This window comes from Caloenas nicobarica, chromosome 8 (genome assembly GCF_036013445.1).
Source record: "Caloenas nicobarica isolate bCalNic1 chromosome 8, bCalNic1.hap1, whole genome shotgun sequence".
NCBI classification, from domain to species: Eukaryota; Metazoa; Chordata; class Aves; order Columbiformes; family Columbidae; genus Caloenas; species Caloenas nicobarica.
This window is the reverse complement of record NC_088252.1, coordinates 5,270,337-5,289,879: the sequence shown is the minus strand read 5'-3', so window position 1 is coordinate 5,289,879 and position 19,543 is coordinate 5,270,337. Positions and strand designations below refer to the sequence as shown.

Sequence of the window (19,543 nt, the reverse complement as noted above, 5' to 3'; positions counted from 1 at the left end):
GGAAGTGTGAAGTGTAAATACAGCGTCAGAGCAAACCTGTCTGTGGTGACTTGCAAGGCTGCTCTAGGCAGCGGCAGGGTTTGGGAAAGTCAGTTCCTTGAGGGACCTTGTGCTTTGTGTTCCGCTGGCAGCGGTTGTGTTACACAGATGGCAGATTTGGGAGTCTTGGTTCCGGAGGGCACGGGTTTAATTCCTTTCCTGGATGCACTTCAGGTGTTTCTGTAGTCACTGCAGATCAGGCTGGACTTGTCGGACAAAGTAATTGAAGACGCTTTCTGGACAGCTACCTGCTGGTGAGGTGTGTGGTGCAGGCACTGTACAGCTGCTGGATGGAGTTACCATACTGGTGGAAGCTCAGCGTTCTTTCTGTTTCCCAGTTGCTAGGATCCCAGCATCTCCACCCACCACCAAGTGGCAGTGGGAGGACTGACCTGACAAGCTTGTCACAGCCTGGTCTAGATCTGATAGGCAAGGAGCTGCCACAAGTCTGTATTTCTGGGTCTGCAGGTACCCTTGCACCTCATGATGCTTGCGGGTAACCTTGGAGCTCTGCTTTCCAACTACCTTTTTTCTTTTAAACAGGACCATGAGAGGATACAATCATCTTGGCAGTGCTTGCCTCCTCCTAAATTGAAACAAGGATCAAACTGGGTTTTCCTCAACTGCAATTCTATTCCTAGTTGTAACTTCCCTATATTCGTTCCCCATCCCTGTTGTCGTTCCCACCCCACCAAAGTCTTCTGAATGCCATTAACTAGTACGTAGAATGACTGAGCAGAAATGTAGGTGTAACTTATCTGCAGTGAAATACATCTCAGGCTGAAGAAAGGCTGAGCAGCAGGACCTCATTTTGATGCCGTAAGAACACATCCGTAAGTGACACCCAGCAGGTGGTGACAGCCACTGGTATTGGGGTGCATTGTAGACACGCCAGTGTCTACCTGTAGCACAGACTACAGCTGCAGCCTCAGTACGGGATGGGCTGAACAGTCCCCTGTGAGCCTCTGTGTTAGTGCACAGTGATGACCGAGTCTCCAGGGTATTGATCCAGAAAAGCTGACTCTGCTCATGGTAAGAGCTCAGCACAGGGGCTGGGAATTGCTTTTAAGATTGCTGTCGAGAAAGTGAAGGGGCAGGTTGGACACTTGACCTTGCACATGTGGCAAGAGGTCCAGAGCCAAGCCAGAACGTGGTGGGCTCCTCCAGCAGCTGCGCTCAGCGTGTCACAGCCCTGAAGGGACATCCTGTGCCATGCAGGGTGACAGTCCCAGCTGGAGGAATGCGCTTCCTGACACGTTTACATTGAGCTGTATATGGTGTATGGCTGAAGCTACAGGCATGTATAGAGAAGGGTGGAGGTGGAGGGGAACGGCATAATATTGATGTACAGTCACATGCTTAAATAGGTACTTTGAAAATTAAAAATGGGGGTGGTGCAAAACCCCTTATTGGCTGAGGAGGCAAGAGCCATATGCCATGTATTTATTCTTACTGGATGCTTCCTTTTCCCCTCTTAGTTGTCTCCTAGGATTTGTTCTCGTTTTCCAAACCTGAGCAAGTTCAAACAGCCAAATATAGGAAACCAAATAACATATTTCTGTGACATTCAAGCAAGCGTTCCGTGTAAACCTGTCTATTTCGTAGCTCTTTGAATAATAACCATCCTCTGGTTGAGAGGCTTTTCTGGGAGTCCCACAGGAATTTGGAATTCATTCCCAACTCTGAAAGAGAGCCAGACACAGCTTTGTAGTTGCATTATTTAAGAAACACGAACTTTTCTGTGTGTTTACTATGAATGTGTCAGTGTAAAATGATGAAAACTGACATAGAAGCCCTTTTTATCAGTAGTAGTAGGTAGAGTTGAAAAAAATAGTATCTACCTGAAGTGTAAAATATTTCTATTGTTTCTTTAACAGTAGCATCTCAGTTTAGGGGCTGCTTTAATACCATGATTAACAAGACTGGTTTGAAGGAAGAACTCTTTACTTTCCCCTAGCAGCTTTCCAACAGTATCCCAGTAAGTGAAAAAGGTACTCTGAGCAACTCCATTAAAACCTCAGCACACACCATCCATCTCAAGTGATCCTCCTCTGTGGCTCCAGCCATCCTGGGATGGAACTGCGGTGCACAGCTGCTGCCACCTCATCCTCTGCCGTTCCCTGTGCTTCAGAGACATGGCAGTGCATTGTAGCTGAACACAGAAAGGGTAATCTTACATGTGCTGTTATTATCTGTTTAAAATCGGCTAATTAACTAGTTTGTTGTCAGGCACATTATTGCTTTTTACACTAGAAAAAACCATCTTTCTAGTGTAAGTCTGCTTATCCTTAACTGGAACAGTTTTGATGGGAAGCATAAGCCACTTGTAATTTACTGGGCATCAGGGAGATTATCTGAATTTAAAAACCCACAAGTGGAAAATACCGAAGCTGATAACTCATACTCTGTAAATTCATGGAGAAGGGGAGATTATAAACTGTCCTCTCTAATACTTTCTACAATTACCCACTTTCGATACCCAGTAGAAGTGCATGTGCAGTGTTACCCATTAGTTTACTGGCCTTACGAACAGTGCCAGCAATCTCAGTTTAAGGGACCACAGCTATTTCTTTTAACATATGGGGTGGGGGTGGTTTTGTTGTTTTGTTTTGGGGGGTTTGTTTGTTTGTTTGTTTGAAGAGTTTGGGTTAGTGATTTGGGCCCTTTTCTTAAGCTGGCTGAAGCAGAGCTGCTTTCCTGTTGAGTTGCCTGATTGAGCAGTTTAAACGCTGCAACTGCTGTCTTTCAGATTCCTCCAAAACACTGATAGGATGTATCATACAGTAATTCTAGAAGAGCATCTTAAGTCAGTTTTCTTTTTTAGTGTGAGGCTCTTACAGCACAGAACATTGACCTGTATAAAACCATGGGAGGCAGAAGCGATCCCAGTTTGGATTTCTAGAGAAGCAGTGCACAGGGACCTGTATTTCACTGCTAGAAATACTACTTCAGTTCTTGTATTTCAACTCTTCAACTCCTCAGTGTTCTAGGGAGCAGACACTAATCCTGCAGAATGAAGGAAACAGAGTTTGAAGATTTTTTTTTTTTTTTTGAACTGGTATGTTCATAACACAGAACTATGGCAGTATCATCTTAAAAAATTAAGACATGAATATGAATGATAAAACTAACTCAGGGTAATTAATCCTTGCAGGAAAATGTTCTCTTGCCTGTGCAAGAATGAAAACAAATGCAGGTGAAATATTCAGAAACCCCAAAATCAAATTAGCGCTGTAATGTGTGCAAGCAACAAGGATGATCAAAAGACTGACAATGAACTAAAGCTTAAGACCTAAGAACTCCAAAGTTTTTATTGATGTGACAACATCTCTGTTTGAAGAAAAATAAAGTTAATGAAATTTACATAATGAAAAACGTCCAAGCTTCCACAGATATTTTTTTCATAAACAAAGAACATTCATGAATCAGTGAACCACAGCAATAGTAAGGCCCTACCAGTTTTGGGGACTGATTTAGAGTTTGAGCAGGAAGGAAGGAGGGCACTTTGATTCAAGTCAAATGGGTGAGGATGAACTGAGCTGTCAAATTCCATGTTCTGCTCACTTTGTAAACTTTGGCATTTGTATTTGGATGGGCATTTTGTGGTAGCTTTATATTAAGCCAATCCTTGCAAAAGTTGGGCAATAAATGAAGATAGGAAATAGAAAATCTAAGTAATGCTGGATTTTTTACAAAATCAAGGGAATACTGAACAAATCTGAGAAGCATTTCCGACTGTTTGAAAACTTGCAGATAAAACAGTATCCCAAATTCAAGGCATGATTCTGAGCCTTATTATGTTACCTGGAAAAATTATCTCCATCAGTTGGGGTCAGGACTTATGTTCTAGCCAACGGCCCAATGCGTCTGCGATTTCCAGGCTCTCGAGTCAGATCTGAGCCTAACAGGACCTTCATCAGTGGTGGAGGCAGCAACAGCTGAAGGAACAGGCTGTGGCTCTTCCAGTGGATTCTGAAGTTTTGTTTCTGAAATGCTGAATTCCATCATGGGCTCTTTCATCTCCACCACAGGTGCAAAAACCAGTAATGCTAATTCCAGCAATCCAGATCCTATTTCATATGCAGAAATTAACCCAAAGGCAAGTAATAAAAATGCATACATCATCCCATTCAATTATTCAGCAGTTTTGCAGACATACCGGAAAAAAACTAGCTTTCAATATAAAAATTGTCTATGAAACAGTCTAACTTGAATGTTTCTCCATGTATCATAATTCCACATGTGCTGCTGGATCTGTAGAAGAGGAGAGAGAAAAATGAGCACTCCATTGCCAGCTGCCTCAATTAGCAAATTGGTTTGAAAATTAATATATAAACCCCAAAGCCTTGTTCTTTGCAAGATTACCAGTGACTTAAGAACACTTCATACCCATTGTGTATAGAGGCGCTTTAGTTAGGCGTTAAGATAAGGCCACGCTCATGAAATTGTGGGAACAGCAAGGGTCTTTAACAGAACTGGAAAAAGTGTGCAGTATAGTTCTCTAAGTTTTAGAATCAGGTTAATTTACACCAGCCTCACTCAGCAAGGCCTTTCTGTGCCATTAAAATACACAGATTATGTAACAGATCTTCTGTGCAAGCCTTGGCATGGTGCAAGCTTACAGTGAAGGAGGATGCAACTTAAGTCCAGTCCCAACAGGTGGGAAGAAAGTCACAAAAGTAGAGGAATAGTCAGGAAGATTTACCTTGTGTGTGTTGTCTTGGCATCTCAGCTGGTGTTCCTGTTTCTTTCTCTTTCTGGAAAAGACTATAGAGCAGTTTGATTTCTTGATCATACTCCTTCCATTCTGGAACTATACGCATCGCTGCTTGCAACTTGGGCTCTTTGGTCATTGGGTTATTACACTTCAAACAAAACATACAAACTGTTAAGACACTTAATGCGTAAAAAAGGTTTATTTACTGAATGGAGGTGTGCTTCCCCCTGGTGGAGTTCATCTGCTGGTGGTGAACAATACATGCCTGTATTATCGCTAGAGTACAGTGTAAAGTCTCTTTCCAAATTCATAATAATGCCACTGCCCCAGGTAAGAGAAATTTAGAAGCCAAACAAAAAACCTGATGTGCTGAAAACATTTACGTAACAATACAGGATGAGGTGCCCACATCTGAGGTAGGGAAGTGCCTCTACAATTGGTCACTCTGTTTCATTGTTACGTAAGAATGAGGGAGCTGTACTGCACTTACGAGATCAATGGTTTTTGCTCTCTTCTTTGAGGAATCATCGCACCATGTTTCACACCACAGCCACTCCTGTGGGAGTGATTTAATTGGCACCTGGTGGATCATGTTGTTCGGCAAATCCTGTTGTGAAGGACAAGAGTCAGTAGCAGTTTCCACAGGGTGCAGGGTGGGAGAAACCCCCGGCAACCAGATACTATTACGAAGTTTAACTTTTGTAGAGTTTTTTTACAGTGCAAATAAAAAGTGATGATTCAACTTTTCATTCCATTCCAAACAGAGTCCTTTGGAAAAAAACCTGCATGCTACAACTGTTAATCTTACTTTTGTTGAACATTAGTTATTTAGCAAACAGTATTGAAGCGGTAATATGAATCCAGAATCACACCTGTACTGGACCAGTTTGGAAGACTGTTCTTAATTGATTAGAACCACTGTGTTATTTTTCCCATCTGCAACAGTACAAGCCTTATCTCATGTTATGAAGTCAATGCACAGTAAAGCACTCAGCTGGATAGTTCAAGAAACAGGTACCCAGTTGTGTTATGTATTTGTTTTGCAGTATACTGGAAAACTTCATACTCTAAAGACATTTAAGGGCAGGGTGGTGTTTCCACCCACCAGTTATGTTTGATGCTATCAATAGCTGCCTCATTTGACTGCCACTGGCATCTGGCTGTGATTGAAGTTTGGCCAGGACAGGAGAGTTCCCAGCCTGCCGTCATAGCCCAGAAGAACAAAACAAACACAATAAAAACACACCTGATCAAGGTTGGACAGACTGTTAGGATCCTGACTAAGACCCTGATATTGTCCTCTGAGTCGATCTCCGGCTGCTATCTTTCTGAACTTCTTCAGATCCACAACGTACAGAGCACTACATGGAGATGATGCAGTTAGTAATGACATTTGATTGATGGGTAACTTACTGCAGCCCCAGCAGACCCTGAGATACAATATGCTAAAACGACCCCTTGGTGAAAGTACCTCCCATTATCTACTACAAGGCAGGAAAGCAGTTCTAAGAAAGTCATGGCACATACAAAAAAAAAAAAAAGTCAAGTCATCAAATCTATCTTAGCTTTGCTGTCATGCAGTCCTTTCTTCCAACACTTGTTATTAACAAGTGAAGATGTCTGGTTAGCTAACACTTCTTTTAACACTTCAGTTCTTCATCTGTAAAAGTTGTAGCATACTGAAAGTACCTTCAGTGTCCCTAGTGCTTCACATGGACCATAGGCAAAGGAACCTTAAAGAGGCACAGTAAGCAAAAAGTGGTTCACTGCAGTGTTGTCCACCGCAGCTAGTTTTCTGATAATTCTAAGTAGTAGCAAAAGCTTCCCCCCTGCATTTTGAAAAAACTGAATTCTTCAGTACCTGATGTGGTATTTTCTTCCAGCTAAATGACTTGCCCAGTATCCTGATTTCCAGAACCTGTAGCCATCCATTTCTCTTCGACTGTCACAGAACGGTGTATATCCATAAGGAGCACCATCTAGACTGAAATCTCTTAATTCCTTTAGATCCGTGCGCACAATCTGAAGGGAAAGGACATTTTATTTTTATTTGTAGAAGCCTGTCATGGCTTGGTTAATTCTAAATGCTGGTCAGGGTTTAATTCAAACAGAGCAGTTAAAGGAGGAATTACATGTTATACTCTGCAGTCTTTTGCATTATGTATGTATAGTACAAAACACAGCACAAAAGGTGTTGTCCCCCCTGCCCTTAGAGCTGGAACAACTAAAACAGAGCTTAAAATAAGCTGATAGAGGTTAGTTTGACAGCTGAAGTGCCAAATTGTTGCTTAATAAGCAGCAAGAATTTTCAGTATACATGAACACTACTGCGATGCTTTGCATCCTTTCCTCTTGAAAGTTTGCACAGCTTTCAGCGACGAAGGCTTTTTAATGTCTTTTTGACACATGATATGTCAGTAGTACTACTCTAAAAATACCACTCTGGTGAGAAAAAAATGCTTTACTATCTCTTTTATAAGCAGAGCAAAACCTGTCTACAATGAGAACAGCATAGCTGGAAATTTATCCTGGGTGATACTGTAGTAGAAGTTGAAATGGTTTTAACTGATGTGGAATCATATACACATATGCCAAAACGCCTAAAGCATTTTATACTCACGTGTTGATAATCCATACCTCTCAGTTTCATTTATGTTTTTGAAGGAGTATTTTGGCTGTTCTCACTGGACACATATCCTGCACTTTCAAACCGTTCAGGCAGTAAGCACATACAAACCTTAAAGACACCGTTTGCTTTGCAGCAGGACATGGCTTCATGCACAAGGGATTTGCCTTCTCGCACCTCTGAAAGCCACCCAGACCTGGGCACGTTAAAAGCAGGGGTGGGAGGGGGACAGTGCTTGGTGACTGAGGACAATACCATGTGTGGTAAGTGATCTGCAGGCTGGGAGAACAGACAGAACTGGAAAATGGAAGGGTGAAACAAGAATCTATTTGGCAAACTAGCTGGGATAATGAGTGAACAAGGAACCAGACAAAGTAAAAGGTGAACAAAACCGATCTTCGGGGGAACAGGCAGAAAAACCAGTGCTTACTGAAGGATGCTATAGTTACAGCATCAACCTTCAGTCACGCCTGGGAAGGGCTCAGGCTTGCAACCTTTCCAATAATACAGAAATTGTATTCAAGAACATACTATTCTTAGAGAAAAGAGAAAAAGAAAAAAGGCAAAGATCAAGTAATTGCAACCTCTGTGTTACCTGATCAGCATCCACAAACAGGATTTTATCAACAGCTAATGGGAAGAGCACATCTAGAAAGAGGATCTTGTAGCCCCAGATGATACGCTGTTTCTCTGTTTGCTGATGAAGCCAGCGTGGCCATTTATACTGGACAAGCTCATACTGGAAATTGTACTTCTCTGCCATGTATGGGATGAACTCCTGCAGAGGGAGGGGAAAAAAAAGTAGCTTATCTCAGTTCTTTGTTCCTCTGCAGGAAAAAGAAAAGCGCATTACCAGAGATAGATTTCAGTCCTATAATAAAGCACAGAACATAAGAAAATGAGATAGCACAAAGAATAACTACAGTTTCATTGTTACTTCAAACAAAGACATAACCCCAAACTGAACAATCAGTACAAATTGTAAAGCCAGCTATCATAAGACAACTAAATATTATGGCGTTTTTTCCCCACGCAATTACTTATGAGCCGTTTTAGAGTGATCCACGGATCAGTTTAAAAGAATGCATTATTCAAATAGTAAAATTTTGCAGATGGGAGAATTATTATTTAGGGCTGTACAAAGTGGCGTAAATGGGAATAATAAAATGAGAGAAAATAAGTGGGAGAAATATTTTCTTAGAACAACTTGGCCCAGTGTCAGGTGGGTTGACATTCTCATTTGTGAGGCTTCCTCTGTCGCTGGGAGAGCACAGGTGTAGCCAGGGGCTGCGGGAAGGAAGGGGGAGCCCCTTGTTGTACCACCAAGAGGTGACTGAGAACAGCCAGCTCACAGCACAGCCCGTGGCTGCACCAACGGAACATGGCCAACTATTTCCCCTTGAGCTCCTGTGGAACAGGTAGGATTCTCTGAGAAATGCCACTTCCTAATATTAAATGTTAGAAGATGCAAATTCCTGAAAGTTTTCACAACCATTTACCTCCGGGTTCTGTTTTGAATCCTGCTATTTCTTTTATAATGTATGACATGTAGTTGGTAAGTATTTCCAGGTATACTCATCTAGGGCCCACATCTACCATGCTCTAGTCACTCTGAAATCATGGGTTTCATGTCTCCTCTTACAAAGCTCCCTCTATACCTAGTCACAGGCGTTGCTTCTCTGGTATTTTCTTCCTGTAATCTTTCAGCCCTTTTTGTTTTACATGTAAGTTCATAGCTCTGAATTTCGTCTTAAAATCTACACCTTTTTCATGTAAGTCACCAAAGAAATTCCAGATTCTTTCAAGTATGATTTAACTGATAGATACTTTTCTCTTAAATATTTACCTTCAGCCTGAGTCTACTGTCAACCCATCTGTTATTTCTCAAAGCTTTCTAGGCAGAACCACCAGCTTATACCAGCTTATACCAACTTGGTGCTTTGTCAAAATAGAAGGTATACAGACAGGCAACTGTACATACGTTTACAAAGTAGTATGACGCACAAGTTTGCATGTTGGTGGTGCTGTTTTGTTTTGTTTGTGCTTTTATTTTCTTTTTTACTTTTCCCCATGACAGAATAAATTTCTAATTAGTAACAAACCTTGAAGGTAGGTGATAAGTAGTTCTTCAGAAACCAAAACTTTAAAGGAGTCTTAGTATGTTTTAGCACAGACAACATCATTATCCTATCAAAAGAAAGAGAAAAAAAAAAAAAAGAGTCTTTACCAGAACAACTGCCACCCAGTAGAGATCAGCTGCATAACGGATTACAAATTGCTGGTTTACATTATTAGATTAACTGCAGTTATGTGTCAGATAACTGATCTTCACACATGAACAAAAAGTGGGTAGGTTCAGCCTACTGCAAGTTGCTTACTTTTAGCTACAAAGACTACTAATCCCCCCAACATCTATGTACTTTAACAAGTCAGAGAATATACAACCTATTGGCTTTCACAGTCCTTTGAGAACAGAAGTTCAGGTTCTTTTCCGAAGCAACTAGCACTTATTCTGTAACTTCTTAAACGACACATCTTTACTTGGTTATATTGTAGTGAGAAAATTCTAGGACAGCAACATATCTTCTGTTAAACTAAGTCTATTTTGAATGTATGAATGCTATGCAGACAAAAGTTCCTATAGTACAGTAGATGCAAAATCTAGAGGACTTCTGAGCTGTTGAAAAAGTTCGGGTTTTTTTAATATTCTTGCAAATTTGAACCTTTTTCCTTGTGAAAAGCAGGGAACCTCTACCATTTGAGACCCCCAGATTATAAATTCTGAACTAACCGTAGGAACCTTTCATATAGGTGTCCTGAAGCCACAGAGAATATATTTAGTACATCATCTTTATCCTGTTTCACATCTTCATTCTTTTGTCCTCCTGTGAATCCCCTGAAAAGACAAATGTGTTTATATAAAGGACAAGACAGTAAGGCCCAACTATATAGGACCACTGATTTGATTGATGGCTGGCCGAGATGCAGCTCCTGGAAATGAATCATGTTTTCAGGCTCCTGAGTAGCACTGGGAGTCACAGAAGGTAAGCACATGCAAAGCAGTAACCCTGTTCTCTAGAAATGGAGAGCTCCTACGAAAGATAGCCCTAAATTCAAGCAGGCTTAATAGATGGCTATGGAATTTCGCAGATCTAACAGCATCATCAAACAGTTTTCTATTTTTGAGAGACTTGCACATTATCATTGAATTAGTTTTACCATTTGAGAGATTCCCAAAATCCAGATTCATTCTCACTGGTACCATCACTTAGTAGATCTTCATTCATCATATCTAGTTTTTTCTGAACCTGTAAAACATAACATTGTTTTAGTGAGCAGAACCACATATTGGGCAAACAGTAATGACGCATTGTTTTGACACTGGCTCTGTTCGTATCCACTTGAATTACGTCCAGTGAGCTGGCAGGTAACCCAAGCTGACTGGAGAAACAGCTCAGTGGTGGACTGACATTTTCAGAACAGATCCAAAGCTGCTTGCAGACAAAGGCACGTTAGTCTAGATAGTTCTAGAAGTGTTCAGTGACCATCCTTGATGATGGAGACTGACAAAGAAAACCCCTCAAAGAAACCAACCAACCCCCCGTGCAAAAACCACAACACCTCCACCACTCTCTGTTTCCAAGAGATACAGCTGGCCACTGAGACTCCAAAGCAGATGGAGTCTATGCAAGGCAGCAGATCAGGAGAACATCCCAGAATTACTCTGGCGCAAGTAAATCTGTGATGAAGTGTGAACGGGATGTGTTACAACCATCACTTATCTATCAGTTGTCCTCCTTAAACTTTTCAGGTATGTCGTTATCTGATGGGCTACCTGAAGAGACAGTAAATTACTGATTTACCTTTTTAAAAACTGTATTCTCACCTACTCTGTATCAGATTGATAGAAAATGTATTGCCAGATGAGTAAAATGTATCTATAACAGATAAAATCCTGGCTGAATGTTTATTACTGGACATATATAGGACATACAAAACTGGCTTTTTTTTCTGAAGTCCTAAGCACAACTGAATCAGTAAAACGTGGGCTGAGTTGTTTCTCATGGGCATACAAGAGGAACAGCAGATACACATCATTTTCTCCTGTGTCAAAAAAAAAAAAAAAAAAAAAAAGGCAAAACCAAGTCTACAAATAATTCTCTCCCTTATAGATACCCTGTTTTCCCGAAAATAAGACAGGGTCTTTTATGAATTTTTGCTTCAAAAGATGCCTTTTTTTACATGTATAGCTGCCTGGACACTATTTAAATTGACTTTTTTATGAACTGTAACTAGGGCTTATTTTTGGAGTAGGGGTTATATTTTAAGCATCCTCAAAAATCCTGAAAAATCATGCTAGGGCTTATTTTCGGGTTAGATGTTATTTTTCGGGAAACAGGGTACCGTGATGTGAACTTTGTGCAAACTGCCTCATGCCTCAGATATATGCTTGTAAGAAGGGATCATCAGGCCTTAATCAAACTTTCTTCCCCACTATTGGTCAAACAGTGTTTTTTAAGAGGAACTCCAGTTTTTAAACTCACCTTCACTTTAATAATTTTGCTCTTGAAGTTGTTGAGAACAGCAATAACTTCGCTAGCTTCAGGTGGAGAGTCTGTGCCATCATGGCTGAAAATACAGTAAAATACCGACCTTTACTACAAAGCAGCAATATGTTCCTTATTTCTTCTACACATTTTTCTACATGGTATTAAGCATTAGCACCGTAAAACAGGTTTGAGATATGTGACAAAGTAACAAATACATGTATTTGAACATACAGGTTTTTAAATGAATTAATTTATTTCATCTCACATAAATATGTTTAGTATGAAATGTAATTTGCTGTTCAGTTTGCTACACTTTGGCAAGGGAATGGTTAGATTCACATAGGACAATGCCTGCCTATTTCAAAAGTTTCACAAGAAAAAGACTGAAGTCCTACCTGTAGATTCTGTAGATATCCTCAGATCTGCCCTTTCTTAGTCTTAGAGTCCATGCACCAGGATTGGCTTTTAACTGGAAGTAACCCTGTAAAGCAAAAAGAATATTTGTCGTTTTCCAGAAAATGCAAATGTAGAACAGCTTTTAAGCCATCTTATTTTGACCAACTGTTTTATATCTGAAAATAGTTATTTGTAAGCCAGCTCATTAACATAACCTTATGGCCCACAGAACAGGAGAAAAGCCCTAGAAGTTCCATTCAAAATTGTTGTTTTTTCCATAGGAGACAGGAGTATGAAAAGGTCTAGCATTCTACATTAGATGAGAGAAAGTCTTCAGTGTGTCCTGATCGGAACAGTGCAACCCCCTGCAAAAGCTTGCTTTCATGAAGGACAGAGTGAATTTCGAAACACTAGTTGGTTACTACACAGCAACGCACAAAAAGTCTGCCTACAGAACAAAATCTAAATCAACTTTGAAGCTCTACAGACTGGTATTTCATCTACAGCAGGAAATGGTAACATGATTTATATGTTATAAGCTATCTCTTCTACAGAGCTTAAAATACAATGTGAAATTCAAATATTGTATATAAGTCTTGTTGAAGTTTCAGGTTCTAGATATGAATATTTTCTTCTGTGATTTAGATCATTACACCAATAGAAGATACAAACATTTGTAGTGATGTTTCAGTGTCCTGTCCATGCAATTCCATGTCAACCAGTGTGCTTAAAAAAAAAAAAAAAAAAAAAAAAAAAAGAAGGAAAGGGCACATTCCTGGCCTCTCATAACCCTTCACAGTACGGACACTGACCTGAGGAAGAGGATTCCCAGACACAGCCTTATTATACTGTGGTACATACACCTCGGTTTCACTAATTAGAAAAAAAAGACCCCTCTAAGCCATTAAGCTTTACTCCTTAACATATACACACACACAATGTGATCATAAAATAAGGGTCATCTTCCTTTCTACAATAAGAAATACTACATCATTATAGGATGCACTTCGGCTAAGAAAAGGTGCAGAGAAATAGAAAATGAGTGCAAGAATTTAAAAATAAACATTTGGCATCAGTAAATATTTTTCCTTGCTTTTTCTTTAACACATTTAAAGATCCCAAAAACCCCAAAAAGCAATTTATTCCAGCTTTTCACTAACATTAGGTATCAAGAAAATATTCCAGTGGCCAACTTCTCTTGCCATAATGTCGGTCCATTGCCTCTCGTTGCCCAGGGTGGACACTGAAAACAGACTGATCCCTTACACAGCTACCTTATAAAGGCAGCTGCAGGCAACAATCATATACTTGGATTTCCATCACCTTTTCTCAACTAAATTAAGCAATTCCCATTCTTCACACTTCCTGCGTTTTCTAGAATGTCAATTATTCCTGCTGAGTCTCTGCATTTGTTCCACAGATCTGCTGAAAAAATGGGTCTGAAAACAGGACAAGTGCCCACCTGAGGTGTATAGGACCAGAGTGGATGATCTAAGGAACACCCCCTCTAGAAAAAACATAACTGTCTGATCTTCCCTGCAAAGAGGTTGCTTAAGAATATTGGCATCGTTTTCAGATATTCCAGAAGACCCTTCTGAGCAAGCTGAAGGGACAGGAGTACATCTTGAAAAAGGTAAGAGACAAATAAGTACACTGCAAGGTTTTAGACATCCATGTTTGGAATGATGTGGTTCTGAGCTATTTGCAAGCAACTGTAGAGTGTAAGTAACAGCACATATCCATAGCCCACATACTCAGAAATACTCCATGGTTTACACAAGTGGTTGTGCTGACTGTAGGACCAGGAATTTGCTGCCAGTTCCAATCGAATCCTTACCAAGTTGGCCATAACAATGGTATCAACGATGACAGGATTGGTTGAAGTTCCCAGTGTAAACTGGAGCCCCCGAGGTGGCTGTCCAGTAGTAATATCATAGCAGTGTCCTTCCAGCAGCAGGTATTCCAGTTCATATTCTGCAGCCACAACATTATCCACCTGTAAGGAGAAGATACTGCTGAATTCAGCACTAGCTCTAAAGCGCCAATTTTTAGTGATTCAGTAACTCTCCAAAATAGCCATAGTAATTAAATAACACTTTATTTTACCAGAGTAGTTTTATTGAACAAATACCTAGAAAGCCTCAAAGAGCTCAGCTCCTTCCAGCGATGAACTCCACATGTGTATTGTTAAGAGTGTCCCTGACCAAAAAGATTGGAATCTCAACTGGTAAGATGCTAGGATAAGAAAAGGGAAGGACTCTTGCTCTGTTTTACAATTATATTTTTTAAACATTGGAGAACGTAGTCAAGTAAGTGATTGGTCTGGCATCTCATAAAAAGTGTATGATTGTTTCTAGCTCAGCACACTCTGAAATGTTACATTCAAGGCATGTGTAGGATCTGCTTCAAGCCTACAGTATTTTTCAGCCTGTGGTTCAGGCATCCAGGAGTAATTGAGAACAGCAATCTTACTGTCAGTGAGCTCAGGTTTATCTGCATCCCTCCTAGAAAACATTTAGGGCTCTGCAAATGTAGAAGGTGTGAAAATCTATAGTTCTATGATTATTAGCGTTTAAAAATTCTACGTATCTTTCCCCTTACAAAAATAATCTCTGGAAAACCACCATCATTTAAATGCAGTAATAGGAACACACTGATTTCTCTTACCTCCTCTAAGTAAATATTATCCAGGTCATAGCGGGTTCTGACAGATTCCACCATCCAGCTCTCAGGAGTATTTAGGTTCAAAGTGAACAGTGGAGACTGGGGCATATCCAAAAACTTGGCAATTGGTCCTGGAGCAAAGTTATTATCTGCTGTGAACGAAATCTCTGGTTCCAAAACATAGCGATAAAAGCTGAAATTTCAGAAAGAAGATGTTAGAACATATTTCTGCCAAACTTTGAAAATATTTTACTCTCATTGAACTTGCTGACAGCATCGGCTTTCCCAGACCTTCAGTGTCTCCAAGAAGCCTGATAGAAAATTTTTATTCCCTCTTGCATATAGGAGGCTTTGTCCAAGGCAACACAGGTTGTATTGACCTTAGAACAGGTCAGAATTTTCATCTCGAAGGACCAACCATAATGCACAAGACTCAACCATTAAGATATGTAAGTTAAATAACTTACATAATTAAAAATGTGGCCAACTTGTAATCCTTGTGCTATCCACAAATCCCCAGATTCTCTGGGAGAAATCGTGCTATTCTATAAACAAGCTTAAAGCAGTTAATGGAGACTTTCTGTAGGACATTTAACCATGTTTCTGTGCTTGCACATTCCGACAGGTTTTTAACCCAGGCATGGTATCGCTTACCTTTTCAGTGGCATGTCAGAAAGTTTGGACTGGCAGTTCATGAACACTCTTAAGTTCATATTTATCAATTGGTTCAAAACCTAAAGTAATGAGAAAAAGACATCCCTTAAAATGCTAACCAGTAAAGCTGACCACTGTTTTTATAGACAGGACCTCAAGAAGGCTCATTCACAATCCTCCCTTTAACTGGTGGTTTTAAGAGCAATCACCTGCTCCCTCACCTTGCAGGTGTTCTTTCTGGGATGCAGAGTTTCTCCCTCAAGGACAGAGTCATTGTAAACTAAACCATTAAAACAGGGAAGCTAGAAGCTATCTAGGTGACATCTAAGCGTGATCTTGTTAGTGTGTAGTAAAGTGTGATTAGTTTTTCCAGTAATAAACGTATTGTGCAGCTCAGATATACTGATAGAAGGCCATTGGTCACCACCCAGTCAAGAAGGAAGACAAACATCCCAAAATTACAGAACTGAGACAACTTTTTGAAATTGTCATTGTATCCATACCAGAAGTAACGGAGCAAGTCTCTGGGCATCTCTGGTCACAGGATCAACAATAGCCACAACATCAAAGTATGTCTCCCCCTCTTTAGGTCTCAGTTTAACTGCACTAAACAGAAGAAAAAACAATTTTAAAGTATAAAACATATAGATAAATATAGGAAAAACACTATCTATCTTATTCTGAAGTCAAATAACTTCCTAAATGCTATGTGCCTTCTGAAACTAAATAGAGAAAAAAGTACATATAGACATACACATGTATAGAGATAGGTAGACAAAATTAATTTCTGGAATCTCACTGTGCCCTGAAAACTGTTGGGGCAGTTAACCCTATTGCTACCTGGATATATTTTTTTTAAATAATTAAATGCCACTTAAAACAGTGGGAACATTAAAAGACAAGGAAAAGCATATTGCTCAGCAAATGCCAGCAATCCTATACCTGTGTCGTTCTTCAAAGAAATGATATTCAATCCTTGCCTCTCCTTTTGGTTGAGCAGAAAGAAGAGCATCCACTTTCATTACCAAGTCACTTGCACTGAAAAAAAAATACATACATTTACAATTACTCAGAAAATGCAGGTACTTATCACAATTCTGCCAGTTAGCAGCAAAAGGCAGGAAGACAGACTGAATTCAGATACACAAACTAACACTTTTACTACCTCTCTACATAAGCTCTGAAGAATTAGACACATTTAAGGGTTAATCCATCATTAAACAGGTCACAGCCTTATTACTGAGGGTACCAAAGGGTTTAGCTGTGTAACAAATACAGAACAGCTGGTATTTTAGGGCTCAGCCATGCTACAGGCTCTGCATTCCGGAACTTCACCAGCCTCTCCTGGACCTGTAAGCGATTCAGATCAGACCCTTGTTTCACAGCAGTCTCCCCATTTCACACTGCAACTCTCAGAACTCGGAAGCAATCCTGTATGTGGAGAAACTGTTGAGAGAGGGGTCCTGTCATTAAAAGACAACTACGTCTGACAACTGCTTCCTTTTTATTATTCCCCTAAATTTTCAGTCTAGTATTTTAAGAATATAGTTAATCTTGAAAATGTAAAGCCTCTTGAGAGTTCAATGAAAACTGATTCGTACATCACAGCTGTGCCAAGATGCAATACCGTAACTTAAAGGTCTGTCAGCTTGTCCTGAATTAAGGAAGTCTCATAGATTCATAGTGACAGCTGTTTAAGTTGTTCATACCAAAACCACAACCTGGTGAAGTCTGCTCAGTTCTATAGTGTTTTCCAGAGCAGTAGGTAATTTCAAAAGCTTTCCAAAAACTTTGGCAGCATTCAAACCAAAAACCCACTGCTCTGTCTAAAACCAGCCTATGTTCAAACTATGCCCTCTTCCTCCAACCTATCACCCGTATTTCTCTTCTGATTCCCAACACCGCAATGGATGCAAAAGTGTTTGGAATGCTGTTAAAATCTGTCCTTTTAGGATTCAGAATCACACAAGATTTCTGCACAAAAGACCTCATGGTTAACTTACTTGAGCAGCCTTTAACAGGCAAGCAGCATCATGGGAAAATATCATGCTAAAAATGAGAGAAACTATCATCTGAACTATGAATGAGCTCCAACACACAAACACATGTCCATGGACTTCAGTTCTTGTGAACCTGAAGATAACTTTCTTTTGATTAGCTCACCTCTATGTATTTTTTGCAATAATTATCTAGAACTATGATTTTCATTTTCTTATCTCTACCTCTTTTCCTGCTGTTTCTCTTTAAAAAGTTAAAAGTAATTTACATGATTCCATAGCACTGACTGTGAAATATATTACTAAAGTAATTTTTATATTGATAGGCTGAACTTTGCTTTCCGAATCTGTTTGCAGTTCAGCTTACTCCAGCATCTCATTTTCTTCCCTTCTTTCTGCTGTTAAATCAATACCGTAGTAATCTTACATACAAGTTAGGAAACCCTGACATATTTGGAGTAAATGGTTTAAGACAGTGTGTCAGTTAAGATTTAGCTGGGGGAAAATCCCACAAGAAGTCTGATGGCCTTAATATTAATGAAAAGTTAGGCTTCTCTTCCATTTAGAGGAGCAGAAAGATAATCTCATTATCAAGAGTACCACCACTTTTTTGTAAGCCGCTTCATCTTTACTTACAGATCTTCTTCAGATCCTAGCTGCTGAATCTGAGATTTGATTTTCTGTCCTGATGTCTTTAGTATGATGTTCTCAAGGAGATGGAAATCATCCTGATTGAACATCTCACCATCTTCTAATGGGCCAATAATCTACAAAGAAAGTGGAATCAGCATTATTAGGTAAGGCTACACTGAAACAAAATTCAAAGATATCTTAAATAAATACTCCAGCCCAGTCTCAGTGGGTATCAGTGGCAGCACAGTTTAAAATATAATTCTATTAAGAGCCATGAGTCTCAGACTAAGGCATAAAATAAATGCTTAAAATTTTCACTGAGTGCTTGGTTTGCAAAAATGAGGCATATTAAATTACACATGCAATGCTGCATCTTGAAGGAGCAATAGAACACCAGGCCAGTTCCAGTAGTCCAGCAAAACTCCAGCAAATCTCAGTCTAGCCTGCAGAAGCCTAAAAGCTACCTAGACAATTCTTTCTCTTTTGGAAATGAGAGAAATGAATACCACAACTCATCGCTTAAAATATTTAACCCATTAAAGTATATGGTAGCCATTGGAACTTGCTTTTTTTTTTTCCCTAATGAGCAAGCAGATGACAAAAGAAAACTGAATGCTGTACACAGCTGGGCTTCATTATTTGCAATGAAATACTATTATAAGATAATTTGCCTAATCTAAGTGGCTATTGTAAAGAGAGCTGGTGGAGCAGACCAGATACAGCAGCATTTTGCCCAATGAACTGAGGCAGCACCACCGTGCAAGTGTTTCATCCCTTTCTACTGTTGGATTCAATTCACCACCAACGTGAAAGGAACTCTGTCATTGAGCAATCTGAATTTGTACACAACACCAATAACTAACAGCATACAGTACAAAGAAAAAGTCAGTGCTGGTCAGAATAAATCTAACTGGAAGCATCCTAAAGACTGCTGAGACTCTGGGTGTGATCCCTGGACTCTGCTGCTCCAGGTCGGCTTCTTTCCCACATGAGGAACATCCCTTTTACTGTCTGCTGTTCGATCTCACCCTTCCGTTGCTGATCACAGCCCTCTGCCCCTTCTTCAGCTTCAGAACATCTCTGCAATATATAGCATGGGACAGAATAAAATCCACTTTGGGAGATTCAAAGGCTTCTTTGAAAATATTGGTATTCATACCCTGAAAGAAAAGTATACTTGACATTAAAATGGGAAGAAAAGTACACCCCTGCACACTTTTTTTTAAATGCACCTTTTTTGTTTCCATTCACTAACATCTTTATATCT

The 19,543-nt window shown here is 39.9% G+C and overlaps 1 protein-coding gene across 3 annotated transcripts in view; it reads right to left on the bottom strand.

Moving 5' to 3' along the window:
* Window positions 1-3,324: 3,324 nt before the first annotated feature.
* The window catches only part of UGGT1 (UDP-glucose glycoprotein glucosyltransferase 1), a 42,437-nt gene continuing 26,218 nt past the window's right edge, over window positions 3,325-19,543 (bottom strand). For 2 of the 3 annotated variants that reach the window (XM_065639856.1, XM_065639857.1), the window contains 18 exons: window positions 19,305-19,436; window positions 18,280-18,410; window positions 16,589-16,684; window positions 16,150-16,252; window positions 15,647-15,726; window positions 14,996-15,185; window positions 14,166-14,324; window positions 12,328-12,413; window positions 11,927-12,011; window positions 10,602-10,690; window positions 10,174-10,278; window positions 9,485-9,569; window positions 7,978-8,160; window positions 6,618-6,778; window positions 6,003-6,117; window positions 5,247-5,363; window positions 4,745-4,904; window positions 3,325-4,293 (listed from right to left, as the gene is read on the bottom strand). In XM_065639856.1, coding sequence (XP_065495928.1) covers window positions 4,268-4,293; window positions 4,745-4,904; window positions 5,247-5,363; window positions 6,003-6,117; window positions 6,618-6,778; window positions 7,978-8,160; window positions 9,485-9,569; window positions 10,174-10,278; window positions 10,602-10,690; window positions 11,927-12,011; window positions 12,328-12,413; window positions 14,166-14,324; window positions 14,996-15,185; window positions 15,647-15,726; window positions 16,150-16,252; window positions 16,589-16,684; window positions 18,280-18,410; window positions 19,305-19,436 — 2,103 coding nt within the window. In that variant the 3' untranslated portion in view covers window positions 3,325-4,267. The remainder of the gene's footprint in view (window positions 4,294-4,744; window positions 4,905-5,246; window positions 5,364-6,002; window positions 6,118-6,617; window positions 6,779-7,977; window positions 8,161-9,484; window positions 9,570-10,173; window positions 10,279-10,601; window positions 10,691-11,926; window positions 12,012-12,327; window positions 12,414-14,165; window positions 14,325-14,995; window positions 15,186-15,646; window positions 15,727-16,149; window positions 16,253-16,588; window positions 16,685-18,279; window positions 18,411-19,304; window positions 19,437-19,543) is intronic. The other variant, XR_010606513.1, reaches the window with a different exon arrangement.